The 26,313-nt window shown below is 40.4% G+C and overlaps 1 protein-coding gene across 1 annotated transcript; it reads right to left on the minus strand.

The window, feature by feature from the left end:
* Window positions 1-1,862: 1,862 nt before the first annotated feature.
* LOC108901735 (SH3 and cysteine-rich domain-containing protein 2) lies at window positions 1,863-26,313 on the minus strand. Its single transcript, XM_018703348.2, has 11 exons — window positions 25,800-26,313; window positions 14,477-14,855; window positions 13,828-13,922; window positions 8,830-8,914; window positions 8,500-8,612; window positions 8,313-8,376; window positions 7,141-7,196; window positions 6,882-6,970; window positions 5,850-5,901; window positions 4,289-4,426; window positions 1,863-3,997 (listed from the first exon to the last, which is right to left on the minus strand). The coding sequence occupies exons 1-11, from the start codon at window positions 25,887-25,889 to the stop codon at window positions 3,899-3,901; spliced, it is 1,260 nt and encodes a 419-aa protein (XP_018558864.1). The 5' UTR covers window positions 25,890-26,313; the 3' UTR covers window positions 1,863-3,898.

Below are 26,313 nucleotides of genomic sequence, written 5' to 3' on the forward strand. Positions count from 1 at the left end.
TGCAGTGCTTATCACTGCAGTTTGAGCAACAGAGAGAGAATTTCAGAGGATTTCAAATCCAGTATGTGAAGAGTGCCACGCCATCTTGGGCACCAAACTCAGCAATTTCATAAAATGTACGAGCAGCTTGATGTACTGCCAGTTGCACAAATTTCTGTCTCTCCCTCTACAGAGATGAAAAACACATTTGATTCAATTTGATAAGAGAACTGGGTCATGATTTGAGAAATGTTCCTCGCACCACAGCAGGGACACACACAACACACACGGAGAGACACACAACACTCTCTTTGCCAGCTTAGTCTATGGCCTGCCAGCAGCTCCTCCGTTGCCAATTAATTTTATTGGGAGTTAATCATATTATTTATGGTCATTAAGAACGAGCAGTCTTCTCAGGCTCTGCACTGTCAACTCAAATGAAAGATCTCTGTGTGCTTGAATGCTGTGGCCATGAACGGAGACATTTCCTGTTTGGATTCAATAGCTTATGAATTTAGGTGTGAAATTAAACATTGAATATGAGGTTTAAGTGCAGACTTGTGGCCTGAAAATTAGAGCTTTTTAGTACTTAACATGGCAAACGTGGGTGGATGAAAAACGGACCAGTTAATGTTTTTTTTTTTTTCTTTACGGTGGTTTTTGCCATGCTAATGGCTACAGATGGCAAAGTTGGTCTGCTGATCTCTCCGCTTTGGTCCAGAATGAAATAGTTCAACTATTGGATGGATTGCCAATTTAGCAACTTTGGCAATGCTCGAGTCACCTAGCACCACCATCAGGTCAAAATTGTGTCCAATAGTCTGGTTTATGACCACATTACAGCTAAACTATTTCCAATTAGCATCAGCTTTGTGTGTTATATTGCATATCAAATGTAAGCATGCTAATGTGCGAAACTATGATGGTCAACATAGTTTGGTTGTGGCATTCACAAGTTGCCCTGTGAGTGGTGATATCCACTATAAAATGTTGGCTTTCACTGTGAGGTCATTGGGTTCATGACTTCAACACACACACTCATTTAACACATCAGCTCATGAAGAAGTGCAGCTGACAGCATTACTAATGGGTCTTCAGCCAGGGTCACTGTCTGATTAGTGACTTGGCAGAGCACAGTTCGGCCATATGAGGGATGGACAGTCTTGATTGGGGTTTACAGAAAAAAGACTCAAAGTATGAAGGACACAAACGAACAAGCTACTCCAGTTACTGCTCTGCTGTGAGCCTTCAATCCTCTGGTAAACATCCACACCATTAAACACAGAGTGATCGTAGTCTCATGTATAGTTTCATGTTTTATACAGTGGTGGAAAGTAACTAAGTACATCTACTAATGTACTCTCTCTACATAAATATTTCATGCAACTTTAGATTTCCCTTATTTCATTGGTACTTTTTACTTCACTACATTTATAATAGTTATAGTAACTAGAACAAAACAGACAATTAGTCCATAAAATATGATGCATTGCTACAGACTAAAGTACCCAGTCAACAAAGTAGTTACAATGAACCCCATTCTGGCCATCTACAGCATTACTGTACCATATACATGTAAATGTATTAATAATTGTGATACAACATGATAATATAACATTGACAAAGCCCAGTCTGCATAAGGAGTACTTTGCTTTCACTTCTAATACTTTGCCTTAAGTCAAAATTTGAATGCAGGACTTGTAATTGAGTATTTTTTAGTTAATGGTTTCAGTTGTCATCTGGCATTTGAACATTGCCACAAGTTTTGACTAACTAAGCACTCTTTTCAGAATTTTCATGATCGTCAGAGCTTAACAAAGAAACCAGGACACACAACTGAGGAACAAAGTATAAATTATTTCTCAATTAAAAGAGCACACAGCTTGAGAGTTCATCTGACTTTATTGAGAGATGTGAGGATCACAGGGCAGCTAGCCATGCGGAGAACCAGCCTGGTAGTGTGCATCAAAGTGAGAAAAGGAATTCACCTGGGTAATACTGATCCTGAGCCAATCTTGGTTCTAGTCGGTGAAGGTAATGTTTAGGGATTAGCACGGTGCACACTGATCCAAGATGGACACTTTATAAAAGCTGCGATGCTCCCGAAGCTGGAGTTCAAATTCAAATCTTTATCCACGCTGCAAAAGCACAGGTATACACGGACACGTGTGTGGCTATACGCTGGAAATACGCTGAGTACAAAATAAAGTGAGTGACTAGAACTGTTGTGCATAGTATTTGAAAAGATTTGTGCTGACCGGGCTAGATGTTAATTGAGCATAGAGATGCATACATTGGTAAGTGGGACAACAAACATTAATCTCCTGTAATTTATAACTGTGAAGTTAATGCCCTTGGTTGGCTCCTGGATAGCTCCAAACATCTTGGTGAGTGCTATTCAGAGCCAGTATGTACAGTATCTTTATAAGGCTATTTACAAATACTGTCATATTTTTATTTACAGTTATTGCCGCAACAAAGGCAGTTTGTCACTGCCTTTTGGTTTAAAATGACAGAGCAATAAATCAAAGGGTGTGAGGTGATTTTGCCTTTATCACCTTTAATTACAGCAACAATAACAGTCCCTCAGAGTTACTTTATAGTAACCGCGTGTGCTGGGAGAAAAAGTAGCCATTCATCAAAATTTCAATACGTTTTTGACAGGTGCGTGACAGCCTTTGCCACTTTTTCAACAAATAACGCTGAGTTTGGTTTTTAATTTATAATCCTGAATTACAGTTTTTCTTTCCTCTGTTCTTCCATGGAAGAAAAGCACATCAGGAGGTCAAGACAGCACGCCACCCTTACGTCGTAGCACACAACCAGATATGACAGCGAATATTATAGGACGTTACATACGGATAAACAGCGCTGAGAATATAATGACAGGAAGCAGATTCTGATGACTGATTCTAGAGTTACATGGAACAGAGGGAACTATAAAATTTGTATATGTGTGTGTGTGTGTGTGTGTGTGTTAGTGTGTGTACAAAGAGTGTAATTGAAGGGCATACTGAGAAAGAAACTCCCCAAGGTGCATGGAAAGCATTTGTCACATCAGAGCTGTGAAGAGCAAAAATGTACTGTAATCTAATCACTGGGGAGCAGTCTGAAATACAGAAGTCCCCCTGTGTGTGTGTGTGTGTGTGTGTGTGTGTGTGTGTGATATGACTTTCATTTGACCAAAATTTAGCAGAGACGACTTTAAAATTTTTACATAATGTAATACCTGAATCATTTTCTAGTCCGAGCAGAAGTGACACATACGCACATCATGAGTCCATATCACAACAGCAGACACATGCACATCGTGAGCTGTAGGCTGCTCATACAAAACCAGACTGTCATAGTTTATATCCTTAGCTAAACCAAATCTGCCAACTGGGTTTGCACAAGCAACTACGATAAACAGCTACAATCTTTCACAATCTCTTATATCTTTGTTTTCTCTACACAAACAATGAAATGAATACAGTTTTCTCGCAAAGACCCTTGGGCTTAGACATGCCTTGACATCATAATAAAGTAGTCCTCTCCCCTTTCACGCAGACAGACGGCCAATGGAGATGGCTAGTGAGGTAGCCAGACTTCCTGCACACTTCTCCTCTTCTATATGATGCTACATTTCTGTTGTGAGTGTGTATAAAACCACACAAAGTAAAGTTGTGCTACAAGAAAAGTAGCTCTAAAGAACTCTAAAGAAGCCGCCCCCTCCTTTAAGTCTTAACCTTTAAAATCCCCTGCAGTGAAAAGCAAAGTTGTGGCACGTCGTCCACTCAAGCTGCTACTTCACTGCCGCTTTTTGGAGAGGTGCGGGTGGGTGGCTGGCGGTCAGTGAGGTGTTGGGTAAACACTCCTGAGTATTCCTCCGTTATAGTGAACTCTATCAAACTGAGGGTCAAGGAAAACAGCGCCGCCATCATATTTCTAACAGATACTTCACAGGAACCAAGCCTCTCTTCTTCCCGCTGGTGAGCCGAAGGAAGCCGTCAATCTCCTCGTTCTTCCCCACACAGATCTGCAGAGGGGTGGGTGGGTGGGTGGGTGGTTGGAGGGGTGGGGTGGGGTGGGGATCGACATTGGGTGAGGTACAGATGGAGGGAGGGAAGGGAGAGAGGAGTACGGAGCAGGAGGAGGGGCAAGTGACATTCAGTTTGTGGACTAAGGCTAAAAGTGAGCTGCATTGGAAGCCATAACATGCTGTCCTCTGTAATCTCAGCAGTTTTCTGCATGAATTTGCATATATAGTGTGCGTGTGCCAGAGAGAGAGAAAGAGAGAAAAATTGTGTGTATTTTAATGTGTGTTCACCTGGGCCTCTTTTACAGTCATCTGGCCTTTGTCTCGGTTGCCATGGAAACTATCGGTGACCTTCCACACACGTTCACCAGGGCGGACCCGCTGCACAAAGTTGGCAGGGAAAAATCCCACCTTGTCTCTGCTTTTCCCCTGGTTAACACACCCAAACATGGACACCGTTAGTCTCTTACAGATATAAATAGATTTTGTTCTGCTCTCAGGTGACTAAAATAGTAAAAAAAAAAAAAAAAAAAAAAAAAAAAAAGACTTAATTGCTTTGTTTGAACCATAGTACAAAAATCATCCTCTGTGGAAGAATCCAAAATTTACTGCTTTGTTGACAAAATGAAACCACTACATTTCAATCATCTACCTGCTTATGTTTCAACACAAACAACGAACCCGACACAGGCAGCTTCCACCACAGTCCTTGACAGTCCTTGACTGAGCATATGCAATTAGATACTTTGCATTTCAATTTCTGTTTACTTGACCAGTTGCCTGAATATGCATCACATTTATGTCACAGCAACAAAAGTGGAATTCAAAATGAAACAGTACAATTAGCAGGAAAATGTTTTTGTTCTTTAATTAGTAACATCAGTACAAGACCAAAAACCATCTGTATTTGCAGAACCCTAACCCCCCTCTATTCTCTTCACAGACTTTGGCAAACAAGCATACGAAACCCATGAGTTTTAGAGTCACAAGACTCCCTATTTAGCTGTTTTGCTTATATTATTTGTCTGCAAAGGCATGTTTACAGTGGAATTGCACATTTCTGTAGCATTTAAATGTCTTTTCTGAGTATGATTTGCAAGATTTGAAAATCACAATTACTCTTAGCACTGTAACAGTTGTGTGATTGTACTTTAAAATCAGTCACTTTACATGAAATTACATGTATTTTGAATGAAATATTCACAAAGTAAATGTTTTATCACTTCACCATAAGCATTTCAGTATGAGCTGTCCAATCATAAACTGGCCATTCAGCAGGGGAGGGACAACAACGTGACCTTTGTGTTTTTTACTTTGTTTGCTCAAGTAATCAGGTTTCAACTCTGGCGTCAGCAGGGAAAACATTACATCTAACAAAGTATTTAGCTTCAGTACATTTTAAATGAGCCCATTTGCTGAGGCTCTTTATACAAGCAAAATTACCCGTAGAAATATGACTACACTCCTGCCAGTTTTGTTATAGTGTACAGTATATGCCACTTCTTTTCCCTGGTGCTCCGTTTACATAAAGACCTGTCTGTCCTTTGGGAGGTGAAAGTTAAGATCTTCAGCTGCCTCATTAAACACAGACTGCAATCTGTCTTCTTCCTCTTTAACTCTTCATGCTAACTAGCTCTGCTAACACCCACACCTGCTGCCCTTCAAACATATCCAGCTCTTTGTCTCTCAACAGCTTTGAATGGAAGAACTTCAACTGGTTCTATGACTGTCTCAGTGAAGGACATTTATGTGTGTGGGACTGTAGTATCTATTCAGACACAATCCTTTCAGATTTGTGGTGAGAATATTTTATTCGGTGCTTCTGAATATAAGAGATTTTTTCATAGCCTACCTTCCACCAGTCCTCATTGGAGTCATCTGTGACTTGAATTCTGTCACCAGGCCTGGAGGAACAGACAAAGATTAGATTCGATTAGAAGACTTGTACAGATTTATTTATTTTTAATAATGGAGGTAGGTCAGTTGCCAAGAACACTGTACCTGAGAACATGCTTATTCATTGGTGCACCATTTGTGCATACATATTGATACACAAGTCTACCGAATGTACAAAGAATCCTCACATGTCACATCTACGCATCTTAAACTTTTCACGTCATTAAATCCTGTTAGGGGTTAAGGGGAGGGTTTGGGGTTAGTAAAGAAAAGTTGTGGTGTGAAATTGCACACAAAATGCAGTTCAGTTATCACGTTCTCACCCTGGAACACAGTCAGAACTTTAACTCCAATTATGACCATTCCTAGACTAAATCATTATTTAATTTTTATTAGCAGAAACATTTTACAGTCACATTACAAAAAGTGATTAATGCTATAGTGACTTATGTTTAAGATTCGAGTCTTGTTCGCACTGGAGGAGAAGTTATCAAACATGAACAAGTTATTTCTCACCATTTCTCTTCAAGAAAACTTATAACCCAGAAGATTAGCAGCACTTGTTACTGCATGGTTGATGTTAAGTTCTTGTCCTATCTTGTTTCATGTCACCATGAAATGATTATTTTTCTGAGGAAACTGGACTGCTCTGTCCATGTGCAAAAAACGCCACGTGTGCTGTCTCTTTGAACAGACGTATCCTCCAGATTAGTGGTGGGTGTCATACCACACTCAGCAGTTTCCTGCACCTACTAACATACAAAGACTCCTTTTTCTTCTGTCACACACTCGCAGCTGTTTGTCCTTCCCGGCCTCCCAGCACGCTCCCTCCTCCCACCCCGATCCCTGCTACCCCCTACGATCATCCCGCTGAGGAGGCAGATGGTGTGTGAGTGTCAGGGAAATTTTGGCCAGGTAAATGCTTCCTCCTCTCTCAACTGACTACTCTCATACACTCACATACAGTATGCAAAGAAAGTGGACTGACTGTAGTTCCAAGTCGTTCTTCTCCTGAGGCAGAAACTTGTAGAGAGCCACATAGGTATGGATGGAGTGGACCTCTACTCTTTTGGGAGTCTGACAAGAAGACAAATACACAGAGAGAGATTTAAAGATTGTTATCTATATGTTCCTCATGCGGAAGTCTAAAACTGAGTGGAAAGGATGGAGACTTGGAAGGAGGCTGACAGAGTTTAGTTTCACCAAGAAAAACAGGCTGAAAGATGAGAGGAATGCTGACTACACACCTTCAGGCTGACCCTGTCTTCTGAATCAGCCTTCTCGCTTTCAGGAGGGGTGAGCACTGGAGAGACAGACATATAAACGCAAAGAGAAAGGGAGAGAGGGGGGGGAATGAAAAGAGAGGGAAAGACAATATGTTTGAGAGAAAGAAAGGTCGCATGTAAAACAGAGAGAAGGAACAACAGAGGAGGTGCAAGAGAAAGGAGAAGAAGAAGAGATACAGAGAGAGAGAGAGAGAGAGAGAGAGAGAGAGAGAGAGAGAGAGAGAGAGAGAGGGGTCTTGTCACTTTGCAGCAAACAGAGGGAAGGCCAAAGTCAAGGTCATTAACTGTGAAGTGACAGCAGTACAAACAGAGACTAAAGACAGAGAGGGAAAAGTACTGGGTAGACACACACAAAAGTACACCACCTATACAATGTACTGTCTCTTATATTAATATAGTTACAAGTCAAGACATTTAGTTTGTAATGATGCTCTCAATGTTTGTATTTATTATCTATCTTCCTATTTCTGACTTACCCAAAAAATAAAATGTATCCCACCAAATGAGGGTTTTCTTTAAATTTACAGATACTCAGACTGTTTCCTCTCAGTACTGACATGTTATTCAGGACTTTAAAGGAAACATTCACCATAATATGAATAATATTTAAATTTTTAAGGATGAACCACCCATGTTGGAAATATTGCAATGTTGGTTTAACTGTCTTTTTCTCTGTAAAACTGTGGCCATGTCTACATCTTGAGATTTTAGCTCCTGTGACATTGACATTTTAAAGGAATACCACCTACACTGCTACTCTGATGTCTGTAGGGTAAATATGAAGCTTACAGCCAGCAGCTGGTTAGCTTACTTTAGCACGAACACTGGTAATAGGGGGACACAGCTAGCCTCATACACACAGAAATGAACTGCAGAAAAGGCAGACAGGCAAATGTCTCCACTGACAGCTGCCTTGCTAAACCAGAATGCGATAACAGTCACACCATGACATTGTTCTCTCTCACCTCCTAAGGTTATTTTTTTAGGAAAGAAGCCAAAAATATAGTATAACTGACCATCACAAATGAGAGTGCGACTCTATGTGATTGACAGTGCGACAGTATTTAATGGCAGTATTGTCCATTAAGGCATGTTAACATTCATCTTCAAACACGTCAAATGATTTGACTTACTTCCTGGGATGTGTTCCTCCTCAGCTATTGGCTGGTTTTCTAGTTTGTCTTGCGGTTTTTCTGCCTATAAAAAACAAAGGGTTGCAGCCAGCAAAGTCAACAATATTCTTGGTATGATTAATGTCAGCATGAATTTATATGAATGGCTGAGGTTGTCTGTGTATTTCATGTGTATGTATTTTTATACCTCATGACAGGGCGACTCTGAGATACTGCCGAAGCTGGAACGACTCATCTGAGCCAGTGACGTCCCATAACGTAGTGCCTCATACACAGGGTCAACAATGCTGTTATCTGCTTCTACACACAGACAGACAAGGTGGAGCAGAGCAACATACGGTGTCATTTTATTGCTGACAGTATACTGACACACACACACACATACACACACGTCCCTGCGCACACACACTGGCCCGTCAGGCATCAAGGACTGAAGGCCACAGACATGGTGATTAGTCATCCTGAGATTTCAGTTGTTGGGTGCAGTGATAAATCAGCCAGCGTTTCCATCACTCACCCTGAGCAGCAGGAGCCTCTCTGACCACACCCAGTGGATCACTGGTTAGCAGAGGAGAGCTGAAGTTCCTCTTGAAAGCTCCTGTCTGATAGGCCAGCAGAGAGGCGAGGAGACAGGGGACAGCAGAGGGAGGACAGGGGAAGGAGAAATGTTACTCGAGGCAGAAAAAAAAACAACAGAACAGCAGATGTAATATCTTGCCAGAAGACAATAATTTTCTTGGTGGGCCTACACAGTATGTGCAGTGTAAGCTGAGTAGCTGAAAATGTGCAAGTATCAGTCTGAATGTTCTTCCAGTATTTCAGCACAACTGGAAAACTCCAACAAATGACTCAAATCCAGATATTTAACAGATATTACAGAAACCCTTTTTGGGAAAAATGTGGAGGCACCAGTTTGATGTTACTGTCATTGTTCAGTACATGTCTGCAAAACATTTTCAGTTATTCCTACAATATCTGTGCATGTGCACAAATGTACAGTAAAGTGACACTTAGGAATGTAAATCTACTTTTTAAATTAAGGAGAACATTGAGGTCATAGTCAATTAATGGAAAAAGTCAATGCTGATTATGAGCTGAGTATGAAACAGAATGTGAGCCCAGGACATCTGTGAAAGAAAAACACTAATGCCCATTCTCCATCTTGACCTCCATACCCTTACTTTTTTACTACACATGAATGAATTTCACACATCTTTCTTGCGCTGAAAGGAAACTGCTAATGCAGAAAAGCTGCATATGAGAGTAGCTTGCTATGAAGCAGCAGGGCTGCTTCACTGCCTCTCTTGTGAGTTACATCTAAGAACATTTTGCTCATTTTTACATCAAGCTCTGTTTTAGTTCTTTTTCATCTGAGGCCTGTGGTTTATGGACTGTGGGAGGAAGAAGAGAAGTCAGGATGAATAAGCAGGTGTGGTTCAGTTCTTTTCGCCTTAAAAACAGTTTGACAGAAAACATAAACTTGACAGGAATGAGTCAACCTCTAATCACCTGATATATTCATGCAAACTGAATCTCTTTGACATACTTTTCCATCTTGACATATGTAGGTTAAATCAGCTGATATGATCTATTACTGCATTACTGCACTGAGTCTATTATTTCCCACTGCTGGTGGTAATAAAACATTGACCATTAGTTTTAAAAGTGAATGCCTGGAGAAATGTCCCCCAACACTGCCACATGCCTAATGGAGTGAGACAAAGGTCTGTTTCTGTCACACTGTGGAGGAGTGCAGATCTGATACTGTACAAGCTTTGATATCTGATTGTGTTTCTTTATTTAGCGAGAGAAATATGTTTAGCTACAGTACATGACTCATCAGTCTAAGAGATAACATTACAAAGTCCTGTTTTTGACAGATGGGGCTGTGATAAATCTGTTCTGTGTCTGCAAATAGAAACAGTTTATAAAGATAGAATCAGCTTCATTTATCTCATTTCATCTGCTTCACAGTAAGTGACACATATAAGTGACACACACATATATATATATATATATATATAATATATATATATATATATATTATTTTCAGTATGCTGTAAATAACAGCTAATCCTTGAGTCATTTTTCTGTCATCCTTTGGCAGAACTACCTTCAGTTTATCAAAATAAAACTGCACTGACAGGGTCATGTATTATTTCGCTGGCAGATGTCCGTCATGTTAAAACTTGCCAATTTTTAACCCCCCCAAAAAGTTTTTATCAGTTTACATGAAAAAAATATTATGCATAAATGATGTAACAAGAGATCATTGTTAAATAATTTAGCCACTGATGGTCAGTAATTTAAGGAAATACTTCTCTTCGGTGCAACAACTGAATTTTTGAGTTAGTTTCATCAACAATGTCTGGCAGTCAAGGAATATATTTGTGTAAAGAAAATAAATCACAGTGGCTGCCATCATGATATGACAGATCGTATGAGAGTAGACCGTCTGAAAAGTGCAGAAGTCATCCAAAAGTGAAACATTGCTCTGAGGTACTGAGGGAGTGTGATGGCTGCTTTCAGGTCTGACAGACAAGAATTTGCCCAGAATCTCTTCTTTATCTCCTTGCTCACAGAACATAAACTTCACCCCTGTACTAAAATAACAACATAAAACTCTACACTAAAACATAACTGAATAGTGTGATTATATAAGAGCTGTAGCATATTTCCAACAAATTATAATATTCTGTAGACTAATGATATTGACGATGATATTGACAAATTCAAAATCAACAACATGTGTAATATAATGTTGTTATGATATTCATCATTCTATGTGTTTAGAAAGCACATTTACTCAAGTGAATATGTATCTGTTGGGGCTGCAAGTAATTCTTGTTTTTATTATTGTTTATTTTCTCAGTTGATCAAATGATCTATTAATGGTATGAAAAATAGTGAAAATGGCCAAAATGTCATTAAACTGCTTATTTTTCTGACCAAGAGCCCCAAAGTTTTTTAATTTTCAGAGATATAAAACAGTAAAAGGCAGTAAATTATCACATTTGAGAAGCTGGAAGTAAGGAATTTCTGGCATTTTAGTTGCTAAATTTTAAGTTGATCGACTTATTGATCAATCAGCTCCACTGCTTAGCAGAGACAGCTTGGGCCAAGTGTGTTGGAGTTTGTGATGCTTTTTATGAATATTGTTCATTATCCTTGTTTTAATCTATTTGTCACAAAGTGCTTCACAGGAAACACAGGATACAAACAAAAGAGCTCTCTGTAAATAAACTTGGCAAAACTTCACTTACAGTCAGATTATGCTAATTAATGAGTGACAATTGGCCTCATCACTTCTGTCAGCGCTCCAAGCTGAAACAAACTGATGTGCTCAGAAGTGGAGGCAGATAAATAATTTTCTCAGCATCACAAACTTTCCCCTTCACATCAAATAGCCAAACACTACACATATGATTACATGTCAGCATATCAGTAATAATGAGTGTGCAGCATTACTGGACAGAAGATGAGTGATGATTTCACACAGAGAAAGCAAGATTGGACTCTGACCGCTGGCACATAACAAAGGAGACTCACACAAAGTTCAGTAAGGATAGGTGTGTAAGTGTGTGTGTGTGTGTGTGTGCGTGTGTGTGTGTGTGCGTGCGTGCTTGTGTGTGTGTGTGTGTGCGTGTGCAAAGCTTTCCTGCAGAGGAAATTATTTTGTGCAGAGCTCAGCAGGCTTATTTCTTTAATCAAACTGTAATACATCTTTAAGTTTAATTAACATTGATTACCAAAAGGTTGTCATGATTCCAAAGTCATTTAAAGCTGCTCGATTCTGAAGACATTTTAAAGCTATTGGTCATATATGAGTGCACTCAGCAAATGGACTGAGAGTGAGCCAGAAGAACTGCAGTCATCGATATTCCTTTTACACTACCTTGTGTAAGTTGTGCCTGTTCAAATCTGCATTGTTATTTTTTACCATGGATAACCAGTGGTGGAAGAAGTATTCAGATCTTTTATTCAAGTAAAAGCAGCAGTACCACACTGTGCCAAAATCTCTTGTTCATTAAAATGGTACTTAAGGACAGTGAACCTTAAGTTACGTAGATTTACAAGAACTAGCCTCCAACTCCATCCGGTTTCTGTAAAATGCCTAATCTTTGCTTTGATGAGTGTGCAGTGATCGAAAAGGACACTGCCGGAGGCTTGGCGAGAGCCTGCCGTGTCATATCCCCGAGGGATTGTGAGCGCCTCAAACACACTGAATTTCACACTGAATTAGCCAGACCAGCTGGTACAGGGAGATATTGATTTTCCAACAGAGTTGAGGGGAAGGAAGAGGGGGGTGTAGCACCCTGACATGAGAGAGGAAGAGAGAAGGGCGTCATGTGAGAAGAGCAGCACATGCAGGAGGAAGGACAAAAAGGCTGAGTGAAAAAATGTTGGGACCTGGCCACTGAAACATTATCAGTGTCATCCTCCTCAGTTTTTTGCTCCTCTTATGTTATTCAAACTCAGAAGATAATTTTATCCCGCTGCTACCCTTTCACACATTTTCATTGTCTTAGTCGACTTTCCATAGCTCTGGTCAATCCACATTCCATTTATAACCTCTACCTTTTTGTCTCTGCTGGTCTGAAAGGGGATTTATCCTCTTTTAACAAGATGGGGGCTTTGAGACTAAGCATATTACCTGGACTAAAGGCTATGCCAACTAACTGAGAGAGACAATTACAACATCCAGATGCCATTTAATTCTGCTGACACAATGCATTCTGGGTTAATCTCTGCACTACAGAGAACTTGTGGATTTCCAGTACATTTTAGAAACAAATATGCAAAATATGAAAAAATGTAATAAGCTTTGTATGTACATTTTTGCCCAAGGTAAGCCGAGTAGCACAGAGAAAAGTGCACCAAATTAGCAAAGCAACTAAAGTACATTGAAGTTAGTATTATTAATTAATACAAAGCCAACCTGACTGATGATTAAGGATTTTATCCTAATGAGAGTTGTGTCCTCAAGGGTGGTCTTGTTCCCTTCCACAAAACGGTGACCGATTTAATGAGAAAATACAAAAATAAGACATGATAATAAAAAAGTGACACTTTTCTAAAGAAGCTAACTAAGTGCTTCACAGTCATAAGGAAAAAGAGACACGTCAGAATGAAACTGAATCACAGGTGAAGTAAAAATGAAACATTTAAGGAAAAGAAAGACGGTAATGGCCCGCGACCTTTACAGATAAGCGGCATAGAAAATGGATGGATGGAAGACATAATATTCATACAAATAGTGTTAGGCCTAAAACTAATATTTATCAATTAGATGTATGTCACTGGTGACTTTGCAAAAGCAGCTACTTTTGACAAACTTTGAGGAACATCTGAGACAGCGTTTCACACCCCTGTTAACACTAGATGACTAAACATCTCCGGAGAGCTGAGTGTCAAAACTTTGTTATGTGGGCAGACAGGTGAAACTGTTAGCATCATGTCTAGTGCACGGTAGTGAAACTCTGTGATACTCTAAGTCAGTGTAAAGTGTTCTTACCTTGCCATTACAGGGCTGCTGGGAGAGCTCTGATGAGCACCAGAGGTGGGCCGCCAGCTTACAGGCTTTACAGCGCAGCCCCTGCTTGGAGTTCCCTGCAAGGACACCAACACACACTTCAACACACGTCTTGGTAGACTAGAGTCTGACAGCTGTCAATATTTCTGTTACGAGCAACAGGTTAAGGCCACTGCAAACCTGCAATATCACATTTGTTATGGTTAATGGTGATGGAAAAGTAGACTGCTTAATGCCACAGAGCATTATCTGCCCTGTGTGCTTTTATCTGCGTGTCTCACATGCTAGAACCCAAACTTTAATAATTAAGTTTAAAGTAGCAGAAGTTCCAGTGGCAGACATGTGAAACTTGAGCAAACACCCCGATATACACCAAACCTATCTGTATCTCTATATACAGTACCACATATTGTTTTTGTTATTGTTTTTCTGGTTTGGGTGAACTGACCCTTTAAAGCAAATGTTATACTCAAGTCCGGGAAGCACTGTAATATACAATTTGCAAGAAGACACATTTCTTGGGACACATTCATTTCCATCATGGGAGTGATTTAACACACCTGGCCCACATCTGGCCATGTTCATTTTTCAAAGCATCTGAGCCAGTGCTGTACTGCGTTACCTGACCTACCTTGAATCATGTGTTTGCATCGCTGGCAGCTGGTAGGCCGACGGAAGACGTGCTCCTGGAAACAGTGGGTCTTGACCGGCTGCACCGGCTGGGCCTGAGTCTTTGGCTGGGTTTTGGAGGTGACGGATAGCGAGGGACTGATAGACGGCGAGTGTGATGACAGTGAAGGGTTGGGACTGATTGATGGGGACAGGGAGGGAGAGCGCTCATAGCCCAGGGGGGACTCAGAGAACGGGGGAGGTGATGATGGTGGCGGAGGCGGCGTGGTGATGAAGGCTGCGGGTGGGCGGGCTTCACCGTTGCTGCGCTGGAAAAAGTTGTCCACGCTCTTGCTGCGCATGACTGACTTGAAGGACAGGGAGCGCTTCAGCCGCTGCAACTGAAAGAAAACAAGATGATGATATTTAGATGATCTACTGAGAGTTATAGTTAGCAAGCTACAAAGGCACTACAAACCATTCTTCTCAGTCAGCTTCATACTATGAATGATGGAGTCTTACATGTACACAACATTTTAGGGTTGTTTGCTAACGCTGCCAGATGCTGTCAATCAAATCTGACAAAACCAAACACAGCAGATCAGCTAAGCTGTGGGGTGCAAATCATCATCTTTTAAATTGATACTGCAAACGTGTTAGCAAACAGTTGCCTATTTACACATCTACACACAGTAACATTAACAGTCAATTCTTTTAGGTTTAAAAAGTGAATGGATTCATTACAACTTGAGAAACTCAAGGTCCCACCTCTTAAGTATATTATACACTTAATACTGTATATGTTCATGAATTTTAAAATGGTAAAAGTAGCCTTTGAAATTACAAAAAAATTTGTCCAGCTCGAGGGGTTGTGCAGTGTTTCAGACATCAGTCTGCTAAAAAGCAGTCTGTTAGCTCTGCCCTCTGACTGTCTTTGCTCTGGCAGGTTGGCTTCTGATCTTCCATCTTCAGCTTTTTCTGCCCCGTTCCTTTGATCACAAATTTGCCATCCCTTGTGAATCTGTGCAGGTCAATACCCCTTAAAATTCACATTTGATTAGTTTTATTGAGCGGCCTGCACCTTCGCTTTTGATGCAGTCACTGATGCATGGCAAACACTGTGTTTATCTTTGACTCTGCCTGCCTGCATTTCCCCACATGCTTGCCATCCACTGCTCTTGGCCACAATAAAGGCAAACTGGCATAATGACAAACAATTACAGGGACTCAGGAGCGATGGGACCCAGAGTATGGAAATAATAACTTCTGTTGACTCATACATCAAGAGAATGGCCTGGAGAATGAGGGCAAGGATGTAATAGGTCCCTCAGACTGAAGAGCACCTCCTCAATTTACACAGAGCTCATTAGCTGTCTGTGTTTGTGACGACAATGTTTTGATAATCAAGAGTCCTGCATCAAACTTCAAAGTTGTACAATTCTTAATTAATTGTGGTGTTTTCTGTGCCTTAGTTTCATTTATTTTGTGTCATTAATATATTTTTCCTCTGCAAGAAAAACCTCACCTAAAATCACTTTTGTTATGTATGCCTACGTGTGAGGAGGTAGCGTCCTCATCATGTCCATTGCACCTCTGAGCTTTGAAAGCGCCCGCATCGCCCATCTGCACTCCCTCACAGAAAATCCGATCAATAGCATTGAGCAGGTTCTTTAAGCTACAGATTCACAGATGCCAATTAGTTTGAGTGATGAAAAGAGTCCTCTCTGTTGACCCATTAGTGAGTGCCTCTCATAAATGTTTTCTACAGGGAGCTGAGTCCATGCTTTCCTTAATGGCCTTTTCTTGGCTCGACCGGTGGCCCATTCAGTAATGGATGTTCCTCTCTATTAGATTTTTAACTTGTCTGACTTTGTTAATCTTCTCTATGGTGAAGACCTGTCTTTGCTTCAGCTCCAGGGAAAAAGAAACACTCAGGCACAGACTAGGCAACATATGACTGAGAATCAATAGGTTAATATACCTCCCTGAGCTTTTATAAAGATTAAAGAAACAAAGACATAAACAGGCATTTAAGTTAGGCTAATGTGAAAATAAAACTGAGTTTAATGCCAATGGGCACTACTACTCCACAATTTCCATTGAACTCTATATGATCTTCATGAATGGAAGTAATAATGTAATGGCTGGCTTTATACAATTTAGCAGTGGGACCATTATTCAGCAGCCTCTGTATGTCCTGCGATCCCATTTATCTGATCCTATAAACTTTATGCTTCAGCGCTGTCAAAGAAATAGTCCAGCAAAAGCGTTTTACGAACTGTTCTCCAAATGTACAAAGATGCAATATAGTTTTTGCAGCTTGGCAGCTGTTCTGGATACTTTCATAGTTCATGCATTAGCCCAAGCTTAAGTTTAGTACATGACAGAAAGAAAGTGAATCTTCATCAAATTGTGCCCATTTTGTGGGCTATATTTTAAGGTTTTGGTTTAGCCCCTCACATCCTGTAGTTGCTATATGTGGTTCATACTGTTCTTTTTTTTCTTCACCCGTTTCTGTTAATAATCCCATGTGATGGATGAACAACTTGGGCCAGCAATTACTTCAGCAAAACAACAAGTCTTCCTCTGTGTTTTTTACAGGTGTGCAGCAGCTGCACAAGATTACAGCAGAGACTCAAATGAATTAAACCTTCTTCATCATGGGAAGGAAACTAAATGAAATATTCAATTTAGCCCTCAATATGACTAATTTTTCCCCTCATAATATCTCATAGTCAAATAATTTATGATAAAATAAACTTGTTGCTAAAAAATAAGAAAATGATGCATACGCTTTGTGGAAACAGTTTTGGGGAGGCCCAGTGTCCTCATGCATTAAGTGAGGTCCATCCAACACCTTTAGAACGACCTGGAATGGCGACTACAATCCACACCTTTTGGGCCAACATCAGCGCCCGATCTCACTAATGCTCATAGGGCTGATTGGGAGAAATCCCTGCAGCCAGGTACCAAAATATTGTGCAAAGCTTTCCCAGAAAGGAGCTATAAGCAGCAGATTAATGCCCATGGTGCAGGAAATGTTCAGTAATCACATGTAGTTTCAGTGCGATGCTATGTCCACATGTTTGTTTGCACTCACTTCAGGCCATTAACAGTAGTATGTTTGACTCTTTCACAAGTGTTCTGTCCTCTAACAGACTATAATGATGCACTATACTGTAATTTATATTTACTACATCACAGCCATACTGTATACAGTATAATCACTAAGCAGAGGGGGTTGATGGGCTCATTCTGATTTAGGTGTAGTAAAGCCTACAGAGCCTATAAAGCCTGTGGTCATAAAACCAGGGTTTAACCTGTGGTCTTTAACACATTTAGGCAAGTTTGCTGAGAGAAGCACAGTTAATCCAGTTACTCATATTTAATTCATTATACGGTAAATGCACAGCACAATTACTAATACAACAAAAAGATAAGAGCTGCCCAAGCCTCTGAAATTTGGGAGCTGCAGGGCATCACACTGTACACACACCACTATCTTGATTTTCTCCTCACCTTTGTGAATACTCTAATTATATACAGTATATGTGTGGCTTTAGGTTCTAATTTGTGTTAGTATAAGAGCTAGTTTTCTGGCTGATACTGTGTTGTCTTATATACCATAACGTCCTCCCCTGAAAACAGAGCAGAAATCAAAAGCAGAGCTCTAATGAATGCAAATCTCTGGAAGTCTCCATAGCACTCTTGTGTCTCTCTGTGAGGTTTTGAAAAGTCTATTTATGGATCACAGAACTGGAGACCTATCACACTCTGAACTACTGACAGCAATTAGCTCATCACAGCGCGAGTAGTGTAGTGTACTAGAACAGACTGTCATTTGAAGAAGATGATGAAGCAAAGAATAAAAGAAAAGTAAAAGGAAAGTATGGGGGCAGTAGAAGAAAGTGAGGGGAAAAAACAAGTGAGACAGAGGGAAGAAATGGGAAAAAGACAATAATAATGGAGGAGATAGAATGAAAATACCTCACTACCACTATCAACCCCCCTGTCTTTGAAAGCCTAACAATACACTGGGGCCTTTCTCGATCACCCCTCTGACAGACAAACAGCACAGCGGAGAGACATAGCAGACGTCTCGGCCTTGTTCTTCGGCCGTTTGAAAATGAGCACAGAGCTGAGAGATGTTTGGTGAAGGCTTCTATAAATAGGCTGTTGTGAGGACTGCCTGGATAAATTAATGATTAAGAAGTGGGGTGTGGGGGGCTGGGTGTTCACACAAGATGCCTGTGAAAGGCGAAAAGTCATCCTGCTGCTGCTGCGATGCAGATTCAAGTCCCGTGTTTTTCGACGCTGTCTTTTCTTTACTACACAGAGGAGATGCTAGGATGTGACTGCTGAGGAACAGCATCATGAAAGAAAAATGAATCTCTCTGCTAAAGGTTCTACATATGAACACGTCTTGAAATTTAATAGTAACAGTTGTTATCTAGCAATCCACAGGAAAGAAAATGTAACTTTCTAAAAGAGAAAACAAGGTCTTTCTTCCGTGGAACTGTCTCTAAACATGCTGATCACAAAGATGATTTAATTAGTAAGAATTCATTCATGAAATGTTTTTGGACTGAAACTATCAGTCCTCTTTACATACTTAGCAATGATGAAGAAAAAGGGTAAGGCAATCCTGTCACTATACGTCTGCTGGCAGTTTCAGGTGCCATACAGTTGGCACATGTTGTCTGGTCCTGTCAAGGAATCAGTCCAGGGTGAGCTGGGTGCAGATACATAAAACTCAATGCTTTAAGTCATAAAAAGTGCTTTTTACATCAGCTTTATAAGCCTCTTTTGGATAGGAAATGATTATTTTATCCTTGGTCTTGCACCAGCAACATCCTTGAACGATGCCAAAGCTGGCTTTTGTGTTAATGCACAGTCATTATACAGCAGTATGTTTTATGCAGCAAGCTCTAATAGCCTATTGATTGATGACACGAGTGGGTAAAATAACATGATTTTGTTTGGTTCATGTTATGCCTATTTGGATGGCAGTACGCACTTTTTAAATAAACATCAGTTTCTATATGAAAAGAGGCACACAATCTTTAAGTCTCTATACATTCTGCCTACATCTGGCCACACATACAGGATAGTCTCGCGCCTCCCTGCAGAAGTTTTATCTGCAGTTGGGACACAGTTGAACAACTTTCTCCCCAGTGACTGCCAACTCTTACACATAACATGCCCACTGCAGAGGTTTTCTCAGACATCTCTAGCTGCTTATGATATTCAAAAATATAACTGAACACACTGGGAGATGATTAAGTTTGGCATTCTTCATGCAGTGACCTGAGCTTTGAATTAAAGGTGACCTCATTAGGCACTGCTCCAGCTGGACCTTGTTAGGTAAAAGTGCATCCAGTGAAACGACCTTTTGTGCGAACAGAAAGTTGTAATGCCTCACTGCACAGGCTGCATTGCTGGTGATAGGGCTGCGAACAAATCAACAACTTCCTGGAACAGAGTGAAAATATTTCCTCTATCTGTCTTTATGTCTTGAAGGGATTTTTTTAAAGGATTTTTAAGATGAGACACTTAGGGTCCTAGTAAAAAGCTCTTGTGAGAATTGTTGTTGTTGTAATGACATTAACTTTGATGTGTAATCGGTTTTAATTTATTTGAGAGGCTAATGTGTTTTTTTCCAGACATACTGTATAGCTCACCTGATTTCCTCTGTATTACTTACCAAACTACTGTCATGTCAAAACTTTTTACCTAAAGATATTATAGATTCTATCAGTTATAGAAATTCAGAGATTGGAGGAGAAGCTAAAATAAGGCTTTCAATTTAAGGATTCTGCAGATCAGAAAGAAAACCTGAGGTGTTCCTCTAATATATGAGGTGAAAGACAAGATGTGAATCAAGGTAAAATCTTCTCATGTGCTTCTCTCTGTCACTTTCACAGCTCCGTGTGTGGCTACCAAATAGCTGCCTATTGTTTGAAATTCTGTTTGTTACTGATGCATGAGCCTCTTGGTAGCAAAGACTTCACCAGCTCACAGACTGTCTGCCTGAGTGTGCAGCAAAAGGAGCTTGCATTTCCAAATCCAGCCATTTAAAAGGCTTAACTGCACAAGGAGCTTTTGCAGTTAGCATTAGGTGACTGCCACAACGGCTCTTTGATGTTCACACAGTGGTGAAAGAGTAATACTCAGATGGGATACTCCCAGTAAGTTGGTTAGCTTTGATTAATTGATTATCATTTACACCCACTATGGCTCTATTGTCTTACATTCAACAAACACAGAGACATAGAATAGTGACTTTACATATTAAATACTTGAGAAATCCAAAGCATTGCTTCCTGAATCATCCTGTTTTTCCACATCTAAACGAAACTGTATTGTAGGTCAGTTAACTTCTGTAACTGTGGGTTTTTGTCTCACAGTCCCTCTTCAGAACTGAACGCCTTCGTAAGTCCTTGGGAATCAATTAAAGTACAAGAGTACAGAGAAACAATGAGATACACAGGTGGCAGGACAAAATCATTATATTAATATTCAAAGCATAATCTCTTACTGATTTTTAGGTTTGTTCAGGAATCTTTATCTAAGTTAAATGAAGGACAAATGTAAAAAGAGTAATTCCTCTAAGGAGTGATGAATTATTCATCTGATAAACTTACACCTGGAGAGTTTTTTTTTTAACTTTAACAATTAAATATTATTTCAATGCCAGTGACTAGCTGTACTCTTTAAGAGTTGATAATAAAGTTATATCAGTTGCTAAGCTACACAAACTCCTTATGAATGAACATTTGTTGTTAATGCAAAGGTGCACTTTTTTCAGGGTTTTTTCAAGGTGAATCTACAATTCATACCTGAAGACCAGAACTGTCCATTATAAAGCTTAATATCTCCCACTTTATTACATCAACAGCTTTGCCTTTTAGAGAGAAAACAGCTTCACTGTCACTAAAGCAGCAGTCTAAGGTCAGTACTAAACCAAAGACTAAACAAAGTCTATCTTATTCCCCACAGACTCCGCTGGGAGGGACTCTGCTGGATCAGCAGCATTTTAGAACTCAATCAAGGACAGTAATTCTGTGACTTCACCATTAATCACAACAGTGCTAGGTCAACATTGGATGCATGAGCACTTGGTGACACTGTAAAGAAGGAAAAGCTGGTTTATCAGCTTTTGTTCTCTCATGGATGAGATCGTGTTCATGTCCTGGTCTTTGTGTATAAATATCCATCTCTCCCTCTCCCTTTCTTTCTCACTGTGTCTCCATCTAAACCTTCATCTGTTTTCTGTGCAGACTATAGTTTGTTTCAAAGGTCAGCAGCACAAGTCAATCATTCTGGCAGGCAAAACACAAACATATCATGGCCTGTCAGAAGTTGGGTGAGTGACTGATGTGTCCTCCTGCTAACAGCGATATGGAAGAAACAAGCACAAGGAGGATGAATAGACATTGCTCAGAAATGTCATCTAAACACAGTATAATCACATGAATGATAGAGACTCATGCTGACACACATCAGATAGCTGTAGTTGGATTTGTTCATTAAAGAAGTTTAGTTTCCTAATGATGCAGGAATTCAGAAATAAGCCTTGAGGAAATGAAATATCCCCTGGGTCAAAAACTAATTAAATAAAAAAGTTGCATTTTCCATTTGTGTGTAATGATTTGTTTCATGAACTGCAAAAATAACAAATTGGAATTTGACTGCTTTCATGTTTGCATAATCATCAAAAGTCAAACTGAAAAAACTGAAGAGAAGAAAGGCATGAAATTGAGAGTCTTAATTATTGAAGATTGCACATTGTGGTTTGCTTAAGCCAACTGAACTGGCAAACCTGATTTTGCACAGTTCTCAGACAAATGAACAGATGTCTCTGCTCACTATCACTTGCCTCTTCTTTTGTAGTTTGGTTGATTTGGCTTACCCTCTTTTTTGTTCCTTATATCCTCTCCCTGCCCCCTCTCTGTCTCTGTCATTCCTGGCAGGACCTCTGGTTGGCTTACCTAATCTTAAACCACCTTTACCCTTTCAAGTACTCAGGCAACCACCATCAGCCAGAGCTACGGAGAAAGAAGATAATGTAAGAAAGGCAGGAGGGATGGGAGAGGAGAGATATGAAGACAGAAACATGAGGAGAGGTGAAGCGCAGGTGGAAAAAGAAAAGGTTTTGGTTTTCATTTCAATGGAGCAGTCAATGTGAAAGACAAAGAAGATACGTGTAGAGCAAGAAATTAATTAGATAAGGAGAGGCAAAAGCATGCTGATAGGAAAATTAGTGAGAAAAGAGAGTAGTAAGGGAAGAAAGTGTGAAGGGCAGAGAGGAGAGAAACCGTTGCCATCATTTCACCTCATAAATATGTCTTTGTGTTGGCTGAGAATGTGATGGGCCGTGTGAGTACTCTGTGGACCGGGCCACAGCACCACCCTGCATTATCAGCATTTATACCCACTGTCTTTTGTGAAAATTAAACTTTATGTAGCAGCTGATTCTGAACACAACTCTCATTTCATCCACTACTAAACAACACAGAGCTTAAAGGAATTGTTAGGGAAATATGCTCAATCACTTTCTTGCTGTGAAACGACGTACATAAGGTAAAAAGGAAGCTATAGTCAGCAGCTTGGCATAAAGACTGGAAACAGCTAGCCTGGCTCTGTCCAAAGATAACAAAATCCACCTACTATCACCTCTTTAAGCTCAAACATTTACGAGATATATTTTGTTTGTTTAATCAATGAAAAAAGACCATTTGTCGTTTAAATCGGGGGCTATGTCCTGGACTATTTCCTGGGCAAGACCAGAAAGAATTGCTCCCAGCTAAGAAATAGTCTGTCATGTAACCCTTACAAAAGTTTGGGTTTTTGTATGGATTACACATTGAGTACTGTGAATACTGTGATAATTACTGAGCTTCGGAGGTGCTGGTACGTGGACTTTGTTAACTTTGGATGAGCTAGGCTAGCTGTTTCCCCCTCTTTCCACTCTTTGCGCTAAGCTAGGCTAACTTGCTGCTGGCTGAAGCTTTATGTTGAGCATACAGATATGACAGGGGTGTCAATCAAGAAAGCAAATAATGTATAACTATTCCTTTAACCACTGGTTTGTCTTTTTATACTCCAAACTTTCCTGTCGTCATCCACTTGATTGTACCGCACTGAATGCAAGACACTTGAGTGGCATGTGGACCAAGTGATTAGAGAGAAATAATAATATTTTTGGAGCTATCACCTTGCCAGTAGGTGGAGGAGGTGGAATAACTATTCACTCTCTGTCACAGCCTCTATTAGAAGTACTCTAGAAAGCTGGTGGGCCCACTTAGCACTGTAATAAATACTCTGAGAGCCGAGGGACGGTGGAGAGACGAGAGGGAGAGAAAAGTGAGCGATGAAGGAGAGCTTATGAAGAGATGAGAAGGACTGCAGAGAGAGGCAGCAATGGTAACTGAGAAAGAGAAAAACGGAAGGATAGCAAGAAGTGGAAATTGTTATGAAATTAACACAGTGATAAGATTGAAAGTGACAGAAAGAAACAACTGCAGCTCTAGAGACACCCTAGAGCAGACTACTCTAAAAGAGACCCTGGTTGTGACACACATTTAATCTTTTCCTCCCCTTCTCCTCTTCATTCTTCTTCTGCGGGATGTGAATCGGTCGCGGCTGCCAGCAGGGGCTTGGCAAACACAGAGCTACATGGCTGACGCAGCTCAGAGTATTGTTTCCTCCCAGTTCTATTTTGTCTGGACGGCCATTTGTGTGAATTATGACCCAGCCCCTAGCTAGACACAGCAAACATCTGCTAGCTGATTGGCTCATAAATTCACGCAGCCCCTTAATGCCCACCATCCATTGTGTTGTCTGTAGTCAAATAGAAACAACAAGAGGCCTGCTCTGCGAGGCTTGTTTTAGGTCCCTGTGGCGAAGACCATGCAGAGGACTGCCATAATGTGATTTGCTGCAGCAATTAAGGGATGTTGTTGAAGCTCATTTGAAAATAAATGTGAATAAAAAATAAATGTGATGCAGGAAATTTAGGTCAAGTCAGTGAATGAGAATTTACTGGGAACAGCCTCGGTTTGAAGTTCAGCTCCCTTTTTTGTCAAGAAAGATCAATCAGCAACAAGAAGTGCATTGGACTGAGGCTATTATACACCTCTAAACTGTCAGCAAAGCAGGCACCTGCCCTGGGGCCCAAGAACCCCAACAATTGCAGGAGTCGAGTGTTTACTGGTTTACGCTAAGTTAATTGAGATCTTGTCTGGAAATATGCACCATTAGAGCAAACTATCCAAGGCTTTACTTACTGATCTTGAGACCCCAATACATTCAGTACATTTTATTTAGCCTAAACCAGTCAATTCCCACTGAGGTTGGAAGCCTGAAGGGGACCTAGCCACCGCGTGTAAAAAGTTGCAAACAAAACTATTACAAAATCAGGCAATGGATGAAACAGCACTAAAAATAACAAAATGGGGCTATAAACAAGTTAGTTGTTAGTGCAAGCTAGTGCTCCATCAGACAAAACTTAACTGAGAGAAAAAAAAAAAAGCTGTGTACATTTAACAGTGTTGGGGGTAATGAGAAATGCTAGTTTTTGCACCTGGGATCCCACAGCAGGTTAATCCACTCAGTTTAATCTACCATGTTTGCCACCCTGTGTCCTGTGATATGCAAGGCCACCAGGCTCATAGCACCTCTACTCAGATGCTGTGACAGCTTCATGTATTGTACACTATGTACAGAAGGATTACGGACACCTCCCTGTAAAATAAGATGCAGTTCTTGTCGCACTGCCTGCATTGTCTTTAACTTGTCTGTCTCTACCTGAATCTCATTCTCCATAGCTGAGGTGACTGATTAAAGGAGAAAGTCTGCATAATGCGATAATGGCTACCTATGTTGATTTCATCAATGTAGCAAATAAATTTAGTGTCTAAAATATTGTGTGCATTCTGTACACATGCCATAGTTAGCATACACACGCACTTTCATGTAATCTCTGCCCTCTAACTCTGAGGTCAGGCTTGTTAACAAGAATTAAAGCGGCTTAAGACTTGTTACGCAAGACCTGCAGCCACCACAGAATTAGCCTCATCAGGCAGAAAGCAACTTGGTTATGTGGACAAATCAAAAGTCCCGTTAAAAAGTAATTTAATTTAAACACAGAGCAGGTGGTTAAATGAGTCCAAAACATAAACAAAGACTAAATTTTGTCAAAATTCTTCACCATTGGTACATTTACGTACAAACACAGCACTCCTGCTTCCTAAACACCCTTGCTTAAGAGTCGATGACCAATTGTCTGTTCGCTTTTATGTTTTAATAGGAAAAACCCCATATTTGCACAGGTGTTTCGTTACCTTTGACTCGGGTTGGCTGGGCAAGGTAGCCTGCGGTCGGTTAAGGTCCCTGTTCTGCGGCTCATTCTCCTTCTCGCTGATTTCCGTCATGTTCGGATCAAAAAATGTTCCTTCAAATGCAAAACTTAAGTGAATTGATAAGTCCACGGCGACAGAGGAGTGAGACAACTAAACACAGAGAGGTTTAAACATCGCTACAGTCTCTTATCCAAGGAGGTAGAGCTAGTTTCGACAGTCAAATCATCTTTCGTCGGCAGCATCCATCTGGGAATTTGTTGTCCAAGTATGAGAAGGTATTCCGTCGAAATGGCGTTTAATGTTTTCGGGTTTTAGACTCAAAATTGGTGCGTAAAAGACAAAATAAACGTATTATGTTAATGGAGGTAAATACACCGTGGCAGCAGTCTGTCTTTTTTGCCCACTTCTCTCCGCTGCCTCGCTCCTCTCTCATCCACCGGCCAGCTTTCCTCCCCTCGCGCAGTGCAAACACGCGCTTTTACAACAACTTTGATTT

Source organism: Lates calcarifer, linkage group LG23 (genome assembly GCF_001640805.2).
Source record: "Lates calcarifer isolate ASB-BC8 linkage group LG23, TLL_Latcal_v3, whole genome shotgun sequence".
In the NCBI taxonomy this organism is placed as follows: Eukaryota; Metazoa; Chordata; class Actinopteri; family Centropomidae; genus Lates; species Lates calcarifer.